The sequence below is a fragment of the Pholcus phalangioides genome, unplaced genomic scaffold (genome assembly GCF_987345545.1).
Source record: "Pholcus phalangioides strain wild (caught in Gottingen) unplaced genomic scaffold, Ppha-v1.0 ptg000015l_1, whole genome shotgun sequence".
NCBI lineage: Eukaryota > Metazoa > Arthropoda > Arachnida > Araneae > Pholcidae > Pholcus > Pholcus phalangioides.
Window position 1 is genome coordinate 25,560,160 of NW_028301608.1, and position 23,398 is coordinate 25,583,557.

Consider the following 23,398-nt stretch of genomic DNA (forward strand, 5'->3'; position numbering starts at 1 on the left):
ATTAAGTAATTTACAAGAATTAATTGATCAAGTCGAAACATGGTGCGAAAACAGCAGAGTTAAACTTAATGCAGACAAGACAGTATTTATGTGGATCACAGGAAAACTAGATCTACCCCCAGATGCCGGAATAGTGGTTGGGGGGAAATTCATTGAACCTGTTATAAGTACTAAATACCTGGGAATAATAATTGACAAACGATTGACATTTGTGCAACAACGCAATTATGTAATACGAAGAGCAGACGTAGCAAAACACACTTTAAAACGCATACTTGCAAGCAGATCAACATTGACAATCAAGAACAAATTAAATGTATACAAAATGGCTATCAGATCCATACTTTTATATGCTGCACCAGTGTGGCTCTACTCGAGCAATCAACACATGGTTAAATTAGAACAATATCAAAACAATAAGAGCTATGCTGGGAGCCAATTGGTTCATCAGGAATAGAAGTATAAGAAACGATATAGGAATGCCAACCATACACGCCTTTGCTCAAAAGCTGGCTAATAATCTCTTCCAAACTCTTGAAGAGTCAGAATACCAACATCTTAGGGAAATATCCACTTACCCAAAAGATCAGATATCAGCTTTTTCCAGACCCAAAAACTTTCTGGTTATGAAAAGACCGGAGGTACCGGGATTGTGAAAAATGTATATAAGCAACTATATATAGTGTAAATAATTAGACCAACTGCAAAATATCAAATTTTGTAGATAATATATATTTAATCAAATAATCATAATTAACTGCATTTAATAACATATAATCGCATTTATTAATATGATCTATAGTTGACGCTGAACATAAAAATGAGAGTAGGTAATATATGCTTTATGATGAATGATTAATGTTAAAAGAATAGCATTAATTATAACTTAATGACGTCCTAACAGGCTGATGAAGTGACATTCTGTCACTGCCTTGTTGAGTGACACTTTCTGCTTTCTATTTCTCCTCCAGCCTACTTAAGCTTTCTTTTCCCCCTAGATTAATAACCCAATATGGGTAATATTAAACTCTAAGTAGTTTAAAAATAAAACATATACAACCATGGCGAAAATCGCACTACTAGTCCAGGATGGCTAAGAAATGACTCAGGGGTATGCACTGATTGCCAATTTCAGTCGGAACCCACAGGCCACTATGTCATATTTAGGATTTAGGATGTCGCTAAATCACTCTCTCAGTAGGCCGGTCACGCACTTGATCTCTAGGATACGCATTTACTCATTCAGTCACTCACTCACTAGGTCGTGCCCTTTGTTCACTCGCTCACTAACTACTATCATTTACTGATTCACTACACTAACTCCTCATTCCTCGATGACTTACTGTTTCACTGACTCGTGTCGAATTGCTGTCGGTGAATTTTCCTAGCAGCAAAATTTTCGTCGATGAACTGCTGGTCGGTGAATTTTTTTTATCGGTAAATTTTCCTAGTGGTGAACTGTTGTCGATGAATTTTGAGGGGGCGAATTTTTCGTAAACCCATTTAGTTCCACACAGAGTGAATCTTTAAAATGCAGGTATATCAAAGCATAAAAGTTTGAGCTTTTTGAACTGGACCGTCGATAAATATAACTCCGACGACTCTAACGATGACGTGCAGTTACAGTCGTGCACCACAGTCCCTAACAATGAAAAGTAACGTCAATTTCCAAATGGAAGAAATTCAGTTTTCCATTCCCTATATCTGCTGGACACAGGTCAGACTCGAACTTACCATATAATGGAACAACCAAACAGAATGACAAAAATACATATACATTTGCTTAAGTTAAGAGAATACGGGAAAGGCGAGAGGGCGATGGCCTGAGTAAACATCAAAGAAAATATAAGGGAATGGGTGGTACCGTTTCGTCCTTTTCCCGATTCATCCTTAAGTCAAAATACAGTCAAACCTCTCTTTCTCGAAAAACTCATGTCTTGAAAAGGGAAAAATTCCTTGCATTTACTGTACTAAATCAATACATTTTCCGCTCTCTGTCTTGAAGTATAATAATAAAGTATAATATTTAAAAAAAGTCTCTATCTCGAAGGCCAAGCCAAATGAAACTTCCTTTTCTTTCGTGCAAATCTCCAGAGATGAAAGAAACTGATAAAAAAGGATTATTATATATATATATTCGTATTATAGCGCATTGTTCATGGATCTCGTCAATCATGGGGGGGGGGGAATACTATGACTGTCAAGGGGTGGATGCTGCCATGTGGATGGCTTGTTGAGCATGGCAAAAAATCAGTCAACGGACAATTCAAAATTGCTTCAAGAAATCTGCGAGTTCGGAATCCGTCGTCTCAGTAATGAAGGATCAGATAGGGTGGTTCAGTTGAATTTCAACGATTCTCACAACAATATTGAAAATGAAATTTCAAAAAATTGGGGCATTACTAAAAAATATTTGAAGCTAAGAATTCGATTTTGTGGAAATGGACAAGTTCACTAAAAACTTGCAGCACCTTGACTGATACCGATATTATTGCTGAATGTATGGCCGACTCGGATAATGAAAATACTGCAGAAAATGCTCCAGAGGAATTAGAAAAAAAGTAACTGCACATTTTTCTGGTGCACACTGAGAAGATAGGGCCCGAAATATTTACTGCTCTTGGTAGAGTAAAGATGAAATCGGAAAGGCTCAAAGAGCAAAATATACGCATCAATCTAAGCTTACGGATTATGCAACTAAGGTATGTAAATAAAATTGAATTGAACAAAAAAAAATTCAAATGTATTTTAATATACTTGCATACAGTGTAATTAAATATCGATTGTGTAACTTGACCAATAATTTCATCATATGTAGTAAAATATAGTAGGGTATTTGTTTTTATCAATCGAATTTTTCGATATTTTTGGCGTGTTTTTTCTTCCTTACTGAAAGAAACTCTATATTTCTTGAAAACTCTCAATCTCGAAATTTTTTTTTGCTGTCATCAATTTCGAGATAAAGAGGTTTTACTGTAGTCACATTTTATTCGATCTCTTCTTGCCCTCCCATATGTCAACAATGTATAACTGTCAGGATAAAACACCCAGTGGTTGAACACTGAAAGAAATAATAGTGATGTACACAACAAGAGATTTATCATAGGTAAAGACCCTACACTTTACAGGGTTATTCAGAAAACATGAGAGGAAAACTTTAAAAGGTGGTAGCACACACTAATGCAAACAATTGTCATCAAAGAATGCATGTTCTAACATGAAATGCAAACGCGCTAGCACGTTTCGAAATGGCCGCTCCGCTATTATTAAAACTGCATTCCGGTTGAAATTTATCGGGAGGAAAAGAACACCGTGCATGCAAATGTAACCCGCATGAAAGAAACCGCATGCAAATCTACCGAATAAAAATCACAACGAATAAAAATTGCGGACACCAGTCCTGTGAAGTTATTCCAGCTTGCAACCGTTCTAACAGTTGTAACGTACGGGATAATGACACACTTTGGTAATACTGAAAAAGCAGACATGCATTTAATTTACGGAGTTGCAAACGGAAGTACCACAGCGGTAACACTAATGTACGGTGAGTGTTTTTCCAACAGGTAGTTTCCCAATCCGAAAACATTTGCGCGCTTGCATCGGCAGCTGTGTGAAACGGGTAATGCACTCTCTTGCTTCCCGGTCTGATGCAGGTCCGCGCTTTTTATTCACTGTGACATAGATTCGCATACGGTTTCTTCTTCTTCCCCTAATTTGCACATGCATGGTTTATTTTACTCCCTCGGTAAATTTCAACAGGAATGTCTGGCATGTTTTTAACCTTTGCGGAGCGGCGCTGGCACGTTTGTGTTTCATGATAGACCACGCATTCTTTGAAGACTATTATACACTCATGTCTATAAATTAAGGATAATGCCAGCTCCGGCAAATAAAGGTTCAGAAACAAACAAACGTGACTATTATACATATTGTTTGTATTGGTGTGTACTATTAGTGTACCCCTTGGAGTTTTTCCCATCTTTTCTGAATAACCCTGTATAAAAGGTACCTCAATCTTTGAAGTGTATTGTGAGATGGTCATGATTCCCCTCGTTTATTTCAAACCGAAGTCCTATCATAATGTAAAAAAAACATTAGAATAATTTTTGTTTAAATCGGTAATTTAAAAATTACAAGCATCATACATAAAACTGATTCAGACGAAATTCGTGGGATGGCAAAAATATGCTATGGTTGAGTTCGTTCGTATGCAAAATACAGTCAAAGTTTTTTTTTTTTTCAAACAAACTTTGACTTTGTATAGATAGCATGGTAGCATGCTTGCCAGGTATATAAGAGGCAATGGGTTCGATACCTGGCGGAGACGTGATGACTTTTCTTTCTTAGTTACCCCAGCATATTATCGAGAAAATATCTGTTTCTCAGAAAGTTGCTTTTATTTATTTATTATCTTATCTTTGGTAAAGTTGAAGTGCCCTTTTCTCTCATTCATTCACTTGCTCATGCGATCATTTATTCACTCGTTTATTCACTCATGTCGAACTGATGTAGGTGAATTTTCCAATCACGAACTAAATGGGAATCCACTCAGATGCACAGTTGGAAATTGTTGTTGTTTTGCAATATTGAGAGACATTTTCCAACGTTCCCGTAGCACACAATTCAAAAATGCAATTTTCCGAGTTGCCTTTTTTTAACTGATCCGTCCATGTGTTCAGGGTGATTTAATATCTCAACGTATAAACTTTTAGGGGAGGGGTAGAAAACACAAAAAAAACAAAAAAAACAGAATCACATACAAATGCATCACAATTTTTTTTTTGGCATAACTGTGATAAGCACTTTGAGCACTTGTGAAACTTAACGTGTGCACGTACAGTGAAAAGTGACTAAAAATCAGTTCCAGCGCAATTAATCATTAAGCACAAAAATTACATTATAAAATTATATAATTTTCTATTGAATAAAAGATGTATTTCTAACTTATTGGAAAAAAGTTATAGCAGCAGCTTTAAAATTATTCTTTGATTCAAAGTTACATTTCTTCTAGTTCTCAAAAGTAAATAAATCATTCAAACCTAATACCTCCCGTTTCACATATACAGCTACAGCTGTTGGACAAACTAATATGACCAAACGTGAAATTAGACAAAATCTTTATTAACTAATCTTATTAATCTGTTTGCTATAGGCTATCATTACCGTCGACAAGTTACTTCGATACACCGTCCCGTATATGTATGTTCATCTCAGATGCTATCTGGGATGCTGTCGTCTTGTGCTTTCTGGCCAAACTCTTCCGTCTCTATCAGTCATATTCGACTTTCGGCCACTGTTATGCTTGGCAGATGTCTGTCGCTGTTTGATATAAGCTGTCATTACCGTCGACACGGTACTTCTCCCGACACCAAATAAATAAATACACTTTTGCCACTCTTTTTTTTCTTTCTATGGGTATATTCTCCCGACACCAACAAGGGTGGCCGTTTTCGCTACTGTGCGCCCCGGCAAGACGGGCTCCAACAATCATGCCTCTTTCGAAATCTGTGAGGAAAGCCATAACGACGTTTTAACGCCCCAATATACTATTTCGCATCCGAACGGTATCACTGGTATGACTAGACTGGTGTGTGCACATTCTCAACAGCTAGGTGGCACTCTTCCACACTAGAGGGTGGGAGTATAAGACAGGTTCCCTCGAGTGTTGTCTGATTTCACAGGCGGTCATATTAGTTTGTCCAACCCCTGTACGTATATGGTGATTCCAATACGAATTTATCACATTTTCCGGTGTTTTTGGATAATCGTCAATTCGGGAGAATTTAAAAAAAAACCATTCATTTCAGATTTTTATCAGAGAATTATAATTGGAATTACCAATATTTGATGAACTGCGTCAATCATACTTTCGAAAAAAAAAAAGAACCACAAAAAAACAACACAGATAATTTATCTGAGTTATTCAAGATTTCCGAATCAACTACTAGTAGGTATAATAAGTAGAATACAAAATGTGTGGGTGCTTGGCATGTTATCCGAAGTGAAGACACCCTATCCAACCCCGGTATTATCACCCGATGGTGAAACGGCACTATTTTGCTGAAAGGATGAAACGGGAAAAGAGGAATCGGGACATCCCCGTAGCGGCTCAAGGATGGTTGTGGGTTATATGCATCGTCCCGATTCATCACTAATTATTCATCAGAGAAAGGGTGTAATAGCATCCATGCATGAGTTGAATCTTTCTGTATGTACCACAAAAGTATGAAAGTCAAAAAAAAAAAAATCCGAAATCTTCTACGAACAAAATGATGCTTTCAGGGCTGGAGATAGAGTAAATGTAGTTTTTTGGGGAAAGATAAGGAGATTGCGTTGAAAATCAGGCAGCGACAAGCTGCCTATATTTAAGTGACTTTCCTTATCTGCATGTTATCATTGGAAATAATTGTGCAATATACGCAAGAACATTATTAAAATGGAATTTCCCTTCTTGCAAATGGCCTTCGCAAATGTATATATCGTTGATTGTTTTACTCCGTATATAAAACAAACAATAATATTCAGAAAATTTCCCTCAACTTTTCCCAGAATCACCACTTTGTAGGAGGCACATGATTATAGTATTCAGCGAAAAATATACATTGTGGACAAAAATCATAGGGAAACTTCAAAGTAGTATGATATTGAGACCTATAAAACAACCTTCCGATTAGCGGAAAGATGTTGATGGATGCTCATAAAGCTACATAAATGAACAGTAAGGTAATGATCGTTTTTTAAGGAGGAAAGAATAACATTTGAAGCGTTGAATGAACTGGTCCTTCATTATACACTTTCCTCCATTTTCAACATTAGGTGCGAATATTGCACCTAAAAACATGGAATTTTTTTGTTGGACTCTAGAGATAACGGTCAGCATTTTTTCAATTGAAAGTTAGAGGATCGAAGGGGGGAGGGGGGGGGGTACAAAAATTTAAATTCTGTATCTCGGTACATATAGCCTCTTTAGTTAAATGGCAAATCTAAAAGATCAACACGTCATTTAAATACTTTCCTTAATTGAAAATATGGTTCTGCAGCCAATGGTTTACGAGTTATTTGAGTACTTGGGTTTTTATCCCGTAGATACAGACAGAGATGAGTGGAGGCTGCTCAACATGGGGGGGGGGGTGAACTAGTTTTAGGACTTATGTACCATTGATGATGTGATGAAATATAGTAGAACAAAACAAATTTACAATCATAATTGCACTGCTCATAAAAAAAATTTATGGTTGTCTTATCTAAGTCTGGGTAACTTTTCGATTTATCCCACTATCTTTTGATCGTACTTCTTTTTAAAACGTATCAATTGTGTTAGAATTTACGCGACCCCCGGAGGTAAACTATTCCATTTATTCACAATCCTATACAAATACAAATACAACACCACAACAGGCAAAATGTCCAACGAGGAGGCTGAGAAAAAGATGCCCATAAAAATATGGATGTCATATGTTTCAAAAATACAACAACCCAATTAAAAATGCAATTTAAAAAATTATAAACAATATATACACGTGATAAATATCATATAGTATCCATATAGAATACTTATGGTTGTCTTATTCTAAGTATGGATAGCTTCTCGATTTACCCCAACATGTTTATCGTATTTCTTTTTAAACGTGTCAATTGTGTTACAATTTACTACCTCCGGGGGTAAGCTATTCCATTTATTAACAACCCTATTAGAGAAAAATTCCCCCCGCGACACCATAACCTTGCATTGTCCCTTACCAATCGATACTTGTGTCCCCTTGTAAAAGCAGTCGATTGGCGATGTACTAAAAGTTCATGGTCCATCCTATACATCCTATGAAAATTTTGAACACTTCGATCATATCTCCTCGACACCTGCGTTCATCCAATGTAAACATATTCAAGAAATGAAGTCTCTCTTCATAACTCAAGCCCCGTGTGCCAATAAGGACACGCGTAGCTCTTCTCTGCACCCCTTCAACCAAGTCTATGTCCCTCTGTAGGTATGGTCTCCAAAACCTTACAGCACACTCCAGTCCCGGACGAACTAAGACTCGAAAAAGAGGAAGAATTACTTTAGGTGAACGCGAAGAGACCTTTTTGAAAATGAGACCAAGCATTCTATTCGATATTTTAAACACCGCTGAACAATGTTCAGAAAAAGCTGAGCCGCTCGTCAATGAGAATTCCCAAATCGGTGACCCTAGTTGCATCCGGGATAGTGACACCATTCAACTCGTAAGAGAACCGTGGGTTGTTCGAACCAAAATGAGCGGCCATGCACTTATCAACGCTAAACGAATCCTATTAGAGAGAAAATCCCTGCGACACCACAACCTGGAACTGCCCCTTACTAAACGATACTAGTGTCGTTTCACTGATTGTTTCGAACGAATTCTTATATACAGGAACGTATGTGTTGCTCGTAACGTATTTATATCGTTCGTGAGGAATTTTATGTTAATTCAATGTTGTGAATTAATGTTATGTAAGTATCGTGTGGAAGGTCTGCCCTCTCTCAGTAAGAAGAGTCTTTTTCAAATAGGAGACCAACTCCTACTTTCATACTGTGGGACCTATTGTTCTAGACCAGCGTTTCCCCGATATTTTTAGTCGTAGACCCCCCCCCCCCCTACAACCCTGTCTGCCTGCCATGGACCTCGGAAATCAAGATTTCAATGATGCTATAAATTCCTATTTATATCTATGGAAATTATAGCCATCCATCAACAAGAATGTTCTCGAACAATAAAGGGCATTCTGTTCAATACTAGAAAACGTGATGCTATAGCAATTCCATCTATTGCACTGCAAAATAATTAAAACAATGTTTCATACTCATATCGAGAGATGTCCCCCCAAACACAATTTTTGGCAAATCATAACAATATTACTACTGCAGTCCATGTCCACCAAAGTTGTAGCGGTGCCTTTTCAGCGTTAATTTAATTAAAACTTTTGTTTGTTTAAGTAATTAACCCATTATTTTTTTTTCCACTGGACATTAATTTTTTTTTTCATATTTCTACAATTGGGCCGTGGACCCTGCGGGTGCAGGCACCCGTAATTCGGAACCGCTGATGTAGACCACACGTGGGCGAGTAAGTTGTTTGATGTGATCTGTCATGCTGAACCTAACGTAATCTAACATCACGCAATAAACCGATACCCTACGATCAGGATCGTGTAATCGTTGTACAGCTGTGGAACTCTGAAATGTGTAGTTGATATCTTTGGTTTATCTTCGTTCTACCTCTTTATCTAAAGCATGTCAGATAATATAAAGCTGTTTCTTGCTGACTGCTGATCGAAATAGAAAATATTCAATCTTTTACTACCGTTATCAAGTTTTCGCTTTCGACTCACGTGCAATATTTATCAAAAACATGAAAGAGCGATAAAAACAAAAAAATCCCCTCGTTTTAATCAGAGAAATGCTTTTATCATGTTTCAGCAATTGAGAACCTCACATCGTGATTTTTCAAGAGCTCTTACATCGATATATTTAATATAAGTTGGGATTTTTCAATTTCTTTGAAGTTTCACGCTATGCACAAAACGATAAAGCATGGAAATAAAAATTCCTGAGATCAAAGACTTGCCCCCAGACGTTCCTGTCGAATTGCAGAATTATACATGGGCTATCGGAGTACCACGCAAGGACGGCTTATACTGGTCAGTGTTTATGTCAGTTCTCATGCAAGCCTCGTTTACAGAAACCAGTAATATCATCCTGAAATTCTTGAAAAAAATCACCGGAGGAGACGTAGAACCGGAGGATGCCGATGAAATTAATTATGTTGTTTCATCTTATAATCCATTTATGGATCGGACGACATGTTATTGTGAAAACATTTTGAAAAAATTTGTGAAAAATTTCAGGGATTTCGCGACTATTTATCGTCGGGATATCAGGTATAAATATTTAGAGAAAGTCCATCATGAAGATATGGAAGCTGAAATAGATGTTATTGCACACATGTTACGGTCTGAGATAACTTTAGTGTCGGAAAAGAATGTGCCAGCATATTACGATAACCCCACCATCAAGTTCAAATGCAGTTCCGGGAATAATTGGTTAGCGTATCACAACATCAATATTTTACTACACGAGCGAAACACAAAAGTTCTTGCTTTCGGACTAAAACTTCAAAATCGTGACGAAATGCAGAAAAAGGCCTTCTGTGAAATCTTAAGAATGAATGAAATCAAAGGATATCGAGACTTGCTCAGTTTGAAAGGAATCACGAAGAATTTGTTTGTTGCTATGTTGATCGGGGAACGTTTCGAAAAAGTGGAAGAGCTGTTATGCAAACCACACTATACACTACACAGACTCCAAGAAGCTGGTTTTCCAACGAATCCGATCGTGAAAATTCAAATCACAGGTTCAGACGAAGCACATTCGGCTCTATACTATGCTTTGGCGAAAGATAAAATTCACTTGTTGTATTTATTGTACAATTACTCACTCCGGATGTTTTCTGGATCAAATGTGACCATCAGAAATCCAGATTCTACTCTATCCGAAGAAAAAATGAACGATATCACGAAGGCATTAAATGAACTACTGCAGGAATCAGAATCTATCAATTTGAAGGATTTGGTGCAATTCCATAGATTCCAAAGCGAAGAATGCAAATGGTTGGCGAGATTCAATGAGATGGGACTTTCGAGTGACGATCACGTTTCAAAAGCCAGAAACATTAAAAACTTGATGTGTCTGCTTATAGGTTCGTACATAAGATACTTTCACAGCCCAAATGAGCAATACGAAAATCATACGAGATTTTATAGAATTTTAGATCATGCTGCTGCGTGTTTGTATTTTGATCGATCTTTTTCTCTGAGATTTAGCCTCAAGCTATATGATACCATCGAGGAAATGGATTCAACATTTCTTCGCTTTGTATTCATCTGCATGCACTACTATGGCTGGTTGAACGATGCGGAACCACCAAAATTTCATCTATCTCCGATGAAGATCAAGAAGGATACCTTGATAAAACTTATAGAATGGGAACGGGAATGCTTCATGAAGAATCTGGAAACTTTCAATAATAAACTGGAATCGACAGATATTGATGACCAAAATGCCGGATATAAAGTGTCAGATTATGAGATATTCACACTTACAAGTGTCCCAACTCTTAAAGGAGAATTCACGGTAAGACATTTAAAGCATTATCTTGATTTAGCTGACAAAGTCGATTTCGAAAAAGATAATTTGATTGCCTGTCTGATAATTGAAAAAGCAGTTGTTGTTTTAAATGAAGTCATGAATTATTCTAATGACGAACCCACGATGCCGAAGTCTCTCCTGATTTCTATGTTTCCAGAAATACTTCGTGAAAACTTAAGTGATGTTAGAGACACAATTTGTGATTGCTTTCCGAAAAGTATAGCTGTGCGCATGAGTATAGACCATGGGCTAGATTTTCGAAAAATACAAGGTGATCTGAAAAAAATTAAATGTTTGGTCGAGCGAGTTTTTAATTTGCAAGTAATCAAAACCAGACAGTATTTGTTACAAAATATTGAACATGCAATGGAAGAGAATCGGGCAAATTCTAGAACTGTTTCTGGCCTAATAAACGGGCCTGGAAAGAATCCGAGCTTGAATTCGGTTGAATCTGGAAACGACAAAAAAGAATCTTCTGATGAATGTACGGAGGCACTGACTTCAAATTTGACAAATGTCGAGATGGAGATCAGTGAAATGATGAAGAAGATGGTGAGCGGACAATCTTTACTCGATCTTTTACAGCGCGTTGATAATATAAAGATAGAAGCTAAGAAGGAAAAGCAACTAGGAAATGAACAATACTTGGCGAAAATACGATGCTTACTTCGTTGCGCAAGGTGTTTACTCCAGTCCGCAAGAGCAAATGAAAATCCGGAAACAGGGCTACATAAACAACTGGGGGCTATTGGAAAAGATCATCTCACAGCGGTAGGAAAAAAAACAAAACCGAAACAGAAAAAGAAACATAGTAAGATAAACTTGGATTTTATTGATGAAACGTTGAAAGAATACACAGCAGAGGCAAAAAAAATTACGACATTCAATGAAATAAATATGGAGCTAACTTTGGCCGATAAATGGATAAATGGCCGACAGGATGATTTGGGGAAGATACCCGATAGAACATTCGAGTTTTTCCTCGACAGAGTAAAAAAAATTAGAAAACTATTGATAGACGATAATGAATATTTCCGGAAATTGTGGAAAAATGTAAGAGACTCTAAAAAAGAAAAGAAAACTTTCTTTCGAGAACAGCTTGTTTCTTTATATTGTTCTCAGCCAAAGCTGCAAGCGGCATTAGAGGTCCTGTTGCTCGATTGCATGGACATGTTGTACCGTCGCAAAATAAAAAAAATGAATCATCTATGGTCTAAACGTGGCAATCTTTTTCAACTGATCAACATGAGGCACAGTTTTGCACACTATGATCCGCTATTTGACACTGTGTGCAAAGTTCTGGACCCTTCCGATCTACCGAACGATGTCTTGAGCAAAGCGCTGGAGCTGATTGAAGCCTTTGAAGCTCTCGACGAAATTTACAGAATGTTATGCTCAGAAGAGGATTGCAAAAATCTTCAAGACAGAATCGAAAAAGAGGTGGAAAGTGGAAGTTACCAAGGAGAAAAAATTGGGCAATGTAACAATTGGAAAGAGTATTTGAAGCTAGCACTAATGACTCGGGTTAATGATTCGGATGCCATTGCAAACCCCTAAAAAAATTTGAAGCTTGAATTTGCTGGTTCAATGATTTTTATTGTTCTAAAATTTTTAGTGAAATCATTCGTTTTTAATCATATTATTCATCTATAAGCTATTACATCCATTGTTATTTACTTTCATCTTTGAACATTGAGTTTTGACTTGTTGTGAAAGATTAAAACAGAGATATCTGAACATATGATTCATAGATTTGATAATAATATGATATGCAAAATGACATTATATTTTGGTGGTCATCTCTTTTCAGCCACCTCGTTGAACACTTTGCTTGTTGTAGTATTTGTATTCGTATTCGTATAATATTTTTGAGTGGAAAGATATTACATTGTTACACGTACAAAACTACAATATTTTTAAAGAATTCTATCTGTTTCCATAGCTTAGAGGTAGAGCACTCGTCCGTCAAACGAGAGACAGCGGTTCAAGCCTCCGTGGAGGCAGAGTTGAATTCTCTTCCTATAGTCATCATCTACAAACATAATCAGTCTTTTGAGGAATCTTGTAATAACAAATAGGGAGAGGATATTTTCTAGATAAAATCTTGGTTAGGAAAGCTGTTAATTCTTTATGACATGAATGTCGCTCTCCACTTGTTAACACAAGATATATAGAAGACTGGATGTTGTGAAGATATTTATTACTTGAGATGTTACTTTTTTAAGGAAGGAAAAAACTCATCTCTGCCTCTACCGGGAGTCGAACCCGGGTCCCTCGATTGCCGGACGAGTGCTCTGACCACTAAGCTACAGAGGAGATAGAGATTAAAGTAACATCTCAAGTAATAAATATCTTCACAACATCCAGTCTTCTATATATCTTGTGTTAACAAGTGGAGAGCGACATTCATGTCATATATATAGCCCTCTGGTGGCTCGTCGTCCATGAGCTATTAGCTGATTGGTTTCACCGTCCATTGCACGGTTCCGTTCGGCATATATACGCTCTAGCGAAGGAAAATCTCTATCTCCTCTGTAGCTTAGTGGTCAGAGCACTCGTCCGGCAATCGAGGGACCCGGGTTCGACTCCCGGTAGAGGCAGAGATGAGTTTTTTCCTTCCTTAAAAAAGTAACATCTCAAGTAATAAATATCTTCACAACATCCAGTCTTCTATATATCTTGTGTTAATTCTTTGTTGGAACGTGTTGTACTTTTATAGCTGTAATATTATACCGAAGCAACATTAAAAGATGTGCTGTCTGAAATACCAAAAAGTTCAGAAAAGAAATTAGTACATAGTGGGTTTTTTTTATGACCATATACTTGCCGTGTATATTGAAATATACACGGGAACTAGAGGGTTAAGTTGATTATGAATACGAATTCAAATACAATGCCACAACAGGCAAAATGCAAAACGATATGGCTGAGAAAAAGATGCCCATAACAAATATGGATGTTATATATTTCTAAAATACAGCAACCCCCAATTGAAAATGCAAGTACAAAAACTAGAAACAATGTATATACGGAATAAATATTATACAATACCCTATTCAGTATACAGAGTCCTGTAAGTCCTAATGCGGCTTCATCTCATCATCCGTTCGTCGTAGAGGTATTGTTCTAATTGAAAAAAGAAGAATCTCAAGTTATGTTTAGAAATCACCGTGTATGAGTTTTGAGAGTGAAAATACAGTGTGTCACAAAATTAAAAAAATGAATTTTTGTTCCCTACTTAACTTTTTTGTAAAAAAATCCAACTGAAAAGTTGTTGTCCTTTTCTCTCCTGAGACCAATAAAAAAAAGTTTCACGTTTCTGAGTACATTATTTGCTGAGATGTTTGAATTAAAAAATCTCAGAAAAGTTTTGAAACAACAGCATAAATGAAGGAAACAAGCATTGTCTGTTAGTTTATGGCGTTTTTGCGATTTTTCTCTGATTCCGAATTGAAATATCTCAGCGAATATTGCACTTAGAAACGTGGAACTTTCTGTTGGCCTCGGAAGAGGCAAGACAACGACTTTGTGAATCCAGTTAGTTGTAGTTTCGAGATTTCATCGTGAGTTGGCATCTATTTTGAAAAAGTTTCGTCACTGAGCAGAACAGCAGATGTGCATTCGGCTACAAATACAGAGGCCACAAAAAGGCAACTTGGCCAACGCGGTGGCGGAAAGAAACGTAGTAAAATACGCCCATAACTAGGCTGACCATATTTGTTCTAGAAAAATACGGGAAATTCCACTTCGAAAAACGAGACATTGCCAATTATCGCCAAAAGTAATGCCAAAAGTGCGTAAAGTCGCCATTTCATGCGAAAACCACAGAAAAGTCGCCAATCACGGGAATTGAATCTCCACTTGACATTGCAGTGAATTAAAATGAAAACCTTACAAATATCCGAGATGAACATTGTAATTTGTTATCGTAATTGCCATAATATATTTTCTGAGTTGAGAAGATAATTTTATTCGTTGATTTGATGAATGAAATGAAGAATAAAAAGTCAAGTTGGCATCGTTGAAAATACGTGAAAAACCGGGACTGTCCCGGGAAATACGGAACGTATGGTCACCCTACCCATAAGAATCTTTATCAGCTTTAAGGAAAATTCAGGAAAAACGTTAAATGTGGGTAAAACGGTTTTTTCTCGCATTTAACGTTTTTTTCCCCAACTCTCTTCCGTTTTTCGAATGAAGATATCTCGGTGAATATTGCACTTAGACACGTGGATATTTTGTTGTTGTTGGCATCAGGAGAAACAGGACAGCAACTGACTGGGTTTTTGAGGATAAAAAGTTAAAATTTGATAATTATACAACCCTTTTCAACACGAATGACGCATCTGGATGCTGCACGTTATTTGCATAATTTTCTAATTGGAAGTATGCCTTTAAGACTAACGGTTCATCGCTAAACTGTCATACGTCCTGTTACCTATGCACCCTGTATATATAAAGAATAATTTTATTAAATATATATATTTCAAATAAATCCAAACATTCCAATTTTAATTTTGCAAATGAGTAAAAGAAATTTAGCATTTATCATTTCTAAGAATAAGGAATAAAATTTTTATTCCAGACTTTCACGCGAATTCTGTTCCCTGGAAGCATCAAAACGTTACAAAAATAACTAAGAATATCTTATATATCACTTACATGTAACTCTCTGGAGATGAAACTTTTTTTTTTTTACCTTCAGGCGTTAGGGCCTCCCCATGTTTTTTTTCAAGATGTTGATCGATCGTTGGCTGTTCAATTCAGCCGATCGACGTTTTTCTTAGCTTTCCCTAATAATAATAAAAACTCACATGTATACGCTTCGCATATAAGAGATTGAACGCTATCAGGAATGTAGGATCCCTGTTTGTGCAAGCTCTCAAGAAATGCGCGAGTTTCAGCCGAATTTCCCGACAACACGCATTATACTTTTCTTTGGCGCTTTCTGAATACAGATAGCTTGCTTTCTCCCTCTCTCTCTCTCTCTCTCACTGCTTCAAAAATACCAGAAGAAACGAGATACGATTCGGAATTCTTCAGGGATCAATATCAAACGAAATATTCAAAAGATGTGAGTGTGAGTCCTTTCGGAATTTCCATCTCCTTGGGAAATACAAGGATAGTATAGTCACTGCCTTGGATACTGTTGAATCTACTTCACGTAGGCAAATATTGTGTGCTTGGAACCGATCTTCAAACTGTGCCTTCATACGCGTGCTTATTTATGTCAGTATGATCATAAAAAACTTCCCGTGTAATACAATTTTCCGAAATTATAAAATGCACGATGATCACCCTAGAACTCAGTGGCCGCTTGTCACAAACATTCTGGAGGGTACCAAAATCGTTTCGCATGGTATTATGATACAACAGATCCCGATTCCCACATGGGCAAGTAGGGGAATTTGCCGTGAACCTCTAGAATTTGGCGCTCCAAAAATTTAAACATATATTTTTTTGACCAACTAAATATTTTTGACCCAAGTTGCATGGGGAACCCCACTGATTTTTGATTTGCCTAGTGCCCATCGAACTCAAAATCGTGCCCTGGAAACGGGTAATCCACAACTTTTTTTCCAAATTATTTTTCACGTTATCTGTATGCAGTGAACCTAACCGATATCTTCAGCAGTGGCCGAATCGTTTTTTTTTTTTTTTCAGATTGTGAAAAAAAAAGTTTATATTCTTCTCTTTCAATATGTATTCCAATATACTGCATAAAGAAAATGAATATCGGATATAAATAATATTATTTGTATCATCAGATGTATATAATATATTAATAATTTTAATTTTATTCTAAATTAAAATATATTCTAATTTATAAGATAGAATAGATTTAAAAGATTGAAGATATGGCAGCATCAGTACCCCCGGCACGCTTTTCTGCGCACCACAATAAACTGTACAGCAACCATCCTCTTTTTCCCTTCCTCGTGTTTCTTATTACCAAAGATATCTTGTGAAGGCACAGATTCCTGGACACGCCGAAGCAGTGCCATCTATAGCTAGATCTCGGCTATAGAAGGTGCTAGCCGAAGGATGTTTTTAGTTAGAAACGTATGGGGTGACCATATGGCCCGTACTTTATGGGGGGGGGGCATGTATTTTTTTAATGAAGACTTCCAAGAACAATTCTCTTCTGATTTCATCAAATTTATTCGTTGAAATTAATTCAATGGTATTACATTAGAATCAAATCCATTCGAAGAACTGAATTAATAATGATTTAAATTTTCTAGGGAGAAGCGAGCTTTCGCGCCTCCTTCAGGTGCCGCTGTGCTAAAACTGGTTCTCAAAATTGGTTAACATGGAAATACAGTCGGTCTCTCTTATCGGATATCAACGATTCCAGCACACAATATCCGATTATGCGGGGACCAATTCAAATGCCGTTTTATAACGTTAAATGAGTTTGCACAGTCGAATCCCGTTATAACGAACTCCGAGACACCGTAGAAATCACTTTGTTATAACGAAATTTCGTTATAAAGAAATTCCAGGTTGTCCCTACGTAAACTTATCTGGGATAAAATTATCTGCATTGCAAAACATTTGTAACACGTGACGTTAATTCAACGTGAATATTTATATTATTAAGTCCTGTTCATAATTTACCAAGTAATTTCAATTTTAAATATTAATAAAAATTTATAAATCGAGATCATATATGACAGAAATTACCTTGAACGTATTTCATATTAATTACATCCGAGATTTCATTGGCGGCTTTATTTTTGCGGTGCGACTGCGACCATATGTTGATAGGAAATTGTAATTTTAGCAATATTTTTTGAATACTGCATTACACCTACATTATAACTTGTTTTAAATTGCATTTACACGCCCCCTGTCTATCACAGTCATAGAACAATATTCGAAAACATCTAAATGTGGTTTTTGACTCTTTTCTTTTGGTTTTTTTTAATAATCAACCCCGGGTGTGCGTCGAAAGAGTGAGGACTTTTTTTCTGGAATGAAGAGCACGTTACTCCGATATCTGCTTTTACTTGATGCGTGTACAGGACTATCCTCCGTAGCAGCTAGACATAAAACGCCCTTGAAGAAATATCTATATACAGGGTGTCTGGTAACTGCTAATGCGACCTTTATCTCATCAACCGTTTGATGTAAAGGTATAGTTTCAATTTAAAAAAATGCTCAAAATGTGTTAAAAAATTACCCATGTACCAATTTTAAGAGTGAAAATACAGTGTGTCACAAAATAAAAAAAAATCTAATTTATACGGCCCCCGTCTTCTAACTTCCAATTAGAAAGATGCAAAGCTTGGTCTTTTCTCAAACCAACAAAAGGTATCCTTTGTTTTTGACTGAAATATTGACTGAGATATTCGAATTCAAAAATCTGAGAAAAGGCTGGAAATAATAGCAAAAACTAACGAACAACGTTCCTTTCCCTGATTCATAATGTCCTTTCCCAACTTTTCTCCGATATTTGAATACGAATATTTCAGCGAATATAGCAGACAACAACATAGATCTCTTTTGTTGGTTTGAGAAAAGATAATGCAACAACTTTCTAATTGGAAGTTAAGGGACATGGATACCGTATAAAAAATTTTTGACACATTCTATTCTCCCTCTTAGAAATGCTACAGGGTAATTTTTGAACGCTTTTAGAGCATTATTTAAACTGGAATCACATACCTCTAATTCACCGATATGGTTTAAACCTGTAGTCACAATTTTTGGATAAGAGATCAACATAGATTGGTTAAAACTCTGAACTTAACCAATCCGTGTCGATCTCTTATCAAAAAATTGTGACTATAGCTTAAATCATGTCGGTGAATACCGCCCTTTAAGACAAACGGTTGATCAGATGAAGTCCGCATTAGCAGTTACGGGACAACAATGGTTACCAGCAACAACTGTATAATGTTGGCGTGAAATTTTTTTCTCGTCAGCTTGTATCATAAATATTAACCGTTTTGTTTGTTGAACGGTAAACTTAATAGATAACGCGGCGGTATATGTTTCTATTTTTTTTTTTTATGACAAACAGTACAAAGATTCCTTAAAAAGGTTCAAAATTTACTGACCCGATTATTCGTGGGTCTACGGGCGTATGCAGTGTCTTTTTTTAGCGTGGATCACTCTGGAGGATTGAAGAAAGAAACGGTAAGGGAGTCTCTTCCAGCGAAAGTTTGAATTGCTAACCTCCGATAACTGGCATTTAAATTTTTTTAAATTGAAAGAAATGTTTTAATAACATTTTAATATAATTTATTATTATTTTTGAATTTTATGAATATTTGTTTAGATTTTGATTGTTTTCGGAGGGGTGGAGGAGCAACAGACAAAGATGCTATACCACTCTACGTCTCTCAGTACTTACAAAACCACTGATTTATTCCATATGCCCTTGCTTGTCGAAATGTCCTACAATACAAAAATCAACTCGGAAAACTGATCAAAATCATTTCAATTTTTTTTCTTTTAACGAGCATACATTCAATCAGTAACAAAATTATATGCCGATAGGAAGTCAACATATTTTTGAGGAAAGTCTCAAGAAAATCATTTTCAGTTACACACTTTGCAACTATAGACCTATATTTCAACTTTCAATTCGATGTTGTAATGGTGTTCTTTACTCAGAAAACTATTTTCTTATACAAGTCACGCAGAGACATACAAAATGTAAATAACATCGTCTATTTTAGAGAAAATTGATATAACACAATTTATACTTATATACATTTCATGTTATCCCAATTTTATTTATTTATCTCTCATTATAATATGGAAGCATAAAGCTCTATTTAATGACATAAGAAACAGTATTTTTATATTCAAATGATAAAGTATAAGAGTCGGTCATTAGAATTTTTTTAACATTATTATATACGAGTATTAAGAGAAATCTTAATATATATATATATTTATTTATTTATTTATTTATTAATAGATAGATATTACTCAAAAATTCTATTCTTGAGAAATACAATAACAACGAATGGAATAGATTATTTCTCAGCGGAAATTCTTCTATTCCTTTGAGAATTTTGTTTGATTATTCTAAAAACTTACTGGACTGTCTGATAAGTTATGTATAAAAGAGACATTTATATCTATATATTATACTTATTCACTGTGAGTAGGTTTATCCAGTAAAGCCTCCTTCTCAGCAGGACTGAAAGTTATTTTAAAAGCAACATTTTTTAGCAATTTTTACAGAAAACTAGTTTCACGTTAGGAAAAAAAAAGAAAAAGAAATGAGGTCAGTGAAAATGTAAGAAAAAGTCTGGATTTTATTTTATTATTACTTTTTTGTGACAGATTTGTTTCCGATTTTTTTTTTCTCCTCGACAGATTCAAAATACGTAGATGGAAAGAAGAAAAAAGGTCTATGGAATAGAGAATATTGAAAAATGGAGCGTTAAGATATTGCGAAAGAGGGGGACAAGATTTGTTTTATTTCTCTTTTTATTACAATTTTCCAGGACATTTACGACGCTTCGAGGAAAAGCGATTGCGTATCTAGGCTCACAGTGGAATAGATGACAAGACGATCTATATACTGGGTGCCTATTCTTATCATTATTAGATGGTCAATTCCAGAACCACTGGTGTTATATGCATACCACGGGTCTTCAACGCTAGGCTCGTGGGTCATATGTGGCCTTCGGTGTTTTTCTTTGGTTCTTTTTTCAACATGGTCCACCGAATATTTTAACCCTTCTACTGCGGGAATGGTAGGAGAAATGTTTCTCTCAAAACAGCAGTCAAAAGAATTTTATTTTTCTTCAGTTGTCTCTTGTGAAAGATAGATATCACTAAAATTCATACTTTGCAAATACGGGGGAACCTATCTAAAGGCCGCTACACAATACTCTAACGTGTCGTGAAATCACAGCGCGTTAGAGTAGTACTTAGGGGCCATTCAAGTATTACGTCAGCATCGAGGGGGGGGGGGGCGGTTTCGAATTTGCTGACTTTTGATGACAAGGGGGGAGGGGGGTTTGGAGGTTGCTTACGTCATCAACCACCCCCTTTGAAGACATGAAATATTCTAAGCTGCTGACGAAATTTTGCTGACAAGGTGGGATGGGGTCAAAAATGGCTAAAAATCTGCTTACGTAATACTTGAATGGCCCCTTAGCGGCCCAAGACGGGTCGCAGAGAGCAACAGGCCTACAACGTTATAACTACTCATTCATTACTCTTTACGCTCTATGAGTTGAGGAAAAAACTCATAGTTTAACAAATTGATTGCAGATGGCAGCACTACACGTAACAAACATTACACAGGAACCAAACTTCACGGAGAAGGTTCACTATACATTCCAACACGTACCAATTCGTTAGAGGTTCCGCAGAGGAATATGGACGAGATGCATGCCTGGTTTAGTAGTAGTGGCATTAAGACGGAAACCTGGCATAAATGCTTTTATGTGCACCTTCATAAAACGGAAAACGAGAAAAAAGTGTTATACAAAGAATGTGGGTTCGAACCCCGCAATCACCAACAAAATAGTGATTGGGGGGCAGGCAGGCACTCTATCACCTCTCGCAAAAGGAATTACAATTTTCTCACATGCTACCAGCACAATCCTGAAAAATAGGGAAATAGTGAAAAAAATTTATAATATACGTGCGTACGCAATCTATACGTCATTTGAAGAACTTCGCGGTCAAAACAAGAACAAATTCACATCATCACAGGATGATTGAGCAGGATTCTACACCGATCACCTCTGGATGATGGGAGCATACGAAGGTCATGAAGAGCTATAACGTACTACCGCTTGACCGTACACACCTTGTAAATATTATTCTGGAGAGTTTTTCCAACGAGCCAGTACACACCGGAAGTAACGCCCGAGCGGCGTGGTGATAAGATGCACGTCTACCACTGTGAAGGTTCCTGTCACGGTCCCAGGTTCGAACCCGAGGGTGGATGTGGATAAGATATTTGCCCTAACGAGCTTGAGGCAACCATCGGTAGACAGCGCCTTCGTTCCCAACCCATTAATGGCAGTAAATTGAAATATAGTGATATGGCCAGAGTTGGTGTTTGGTGAAGTAGTACACACCGAGACGTATGTATGACCCTAACGTAGTTATGTTTCTTTCGTTGTCTACTGGTGCTGCTAACTGACTTCCATTTTTTTGGAGTAAATTTAGCCGTTGATGCCTGACTTTTCATGTTAAGTAAGTATAGTGTTAAAGTTTTTCTTTTGCTCTGAGAGACTTTTTTGAATGTGAGATTGGCTTGAATTGCGCCACGAAGTCGGAAGACGTACATTACCAACTTCATCCGTCCGACGGAGTTTGAACCTGGATCCTTACGATATGAGTGCAGCACGATACTCACACGACCACACTGTGGCATGTGCTATGCTATGCGTGCGTATATACTGAATTTTAGAACTTGAGATTTTTTCAGATTTACCGTCAACGGTGGTGGCCAACGTCAAAACGTCAACATTGAAAGCCACGGAATATGGAGAGTCTAATGAATTTCAGAGCCGAGATCTACGTTCTGTTGAGCATCATGTCTTCCTCTCTCAGACAGGCAATCAAATTTATCGATGCTTTGCCCAAATACATTCTTCCCGACGTAAAAATGCCTTTCACGGGACATCATTTTGCTTTTCACTACGACTAATCAAAATACGCAGTGCCTGACAAGCTGAAAAAGTATACGTACAAGCTGCACATCATTGGTCGGTAAGCAGTTGAAAAGGATTGGACTTCAGTCTTCGAATTTAGTATCAAGTTACGACACCTCATGATAATGCCAACCACTGCTGATGCGGAAATATTGAGAAAAATGAAATCATTTGGTTGACGAACTTTTGTCTCGATAACTCTTTCAATTGATAACAATTGATTGAATCAATTATACAAATACAATACAATACAAAACAATTGTTATCAATTGATTTCAATTGATTGCGCAAAAAATCTTATAAACAAAAATTTGAATCATTCAGAAAGCTAAAAACATACACAACAGTTTTTGTAACATGAAGACATGTACGAGAAACTTACAAGAAAACCGGGACAAATCGCATACACACATACAAAATTTTATTCTGATTTTAGATATTTTCATTAAATTTTAAATTTGCCATGTAAAATATGGGCCGTATGTCGTTATATTTTTCATCTTGTTCCGGTATCGAATTCTGGAACGTGTTTTCAGTTCCACCTTGCTATTTTCTCGCTCATTATCCGTTGTGAAATTATTATGTGCACACA

At 36.6% G+C, this 23,398-nt stretch overlaps 1 protein-coding gene across 1 annotated transcript; it reads left to right on the forward strand.

Annotated features, from left to right (window-relative positions):
* Window positions 1-9,550: 9,550 nt before the first annotated feature.
* LOC149075741 (uncharacterized) lies at window positions 9,551-12,823 on the forward strand. Its single transcript, XM_089242136.1, has one exon. The coding sequence runs from the start codon at window positions 9,551-9,553 to the stop codon at window positions 12,719-12,721; it is 3,171 nt and encodes a 1,056-aa protein (XP_089098262.1). The 3' UTR covers window positions 12,722-12,823.
* Window positions 12,824-23,398: the final 10,575 nt, after the last annotated feature.

Bases quoted from the DNA above. Each gene is read 5' to 3' on its own strand.
- LOC149075741 (XM_089242136.1), top strand. From the start codon at position 9,551: ATGGAAATAAAAATTCCTGAGATCAAAGACTTGCCCCCAGACGTTCCT.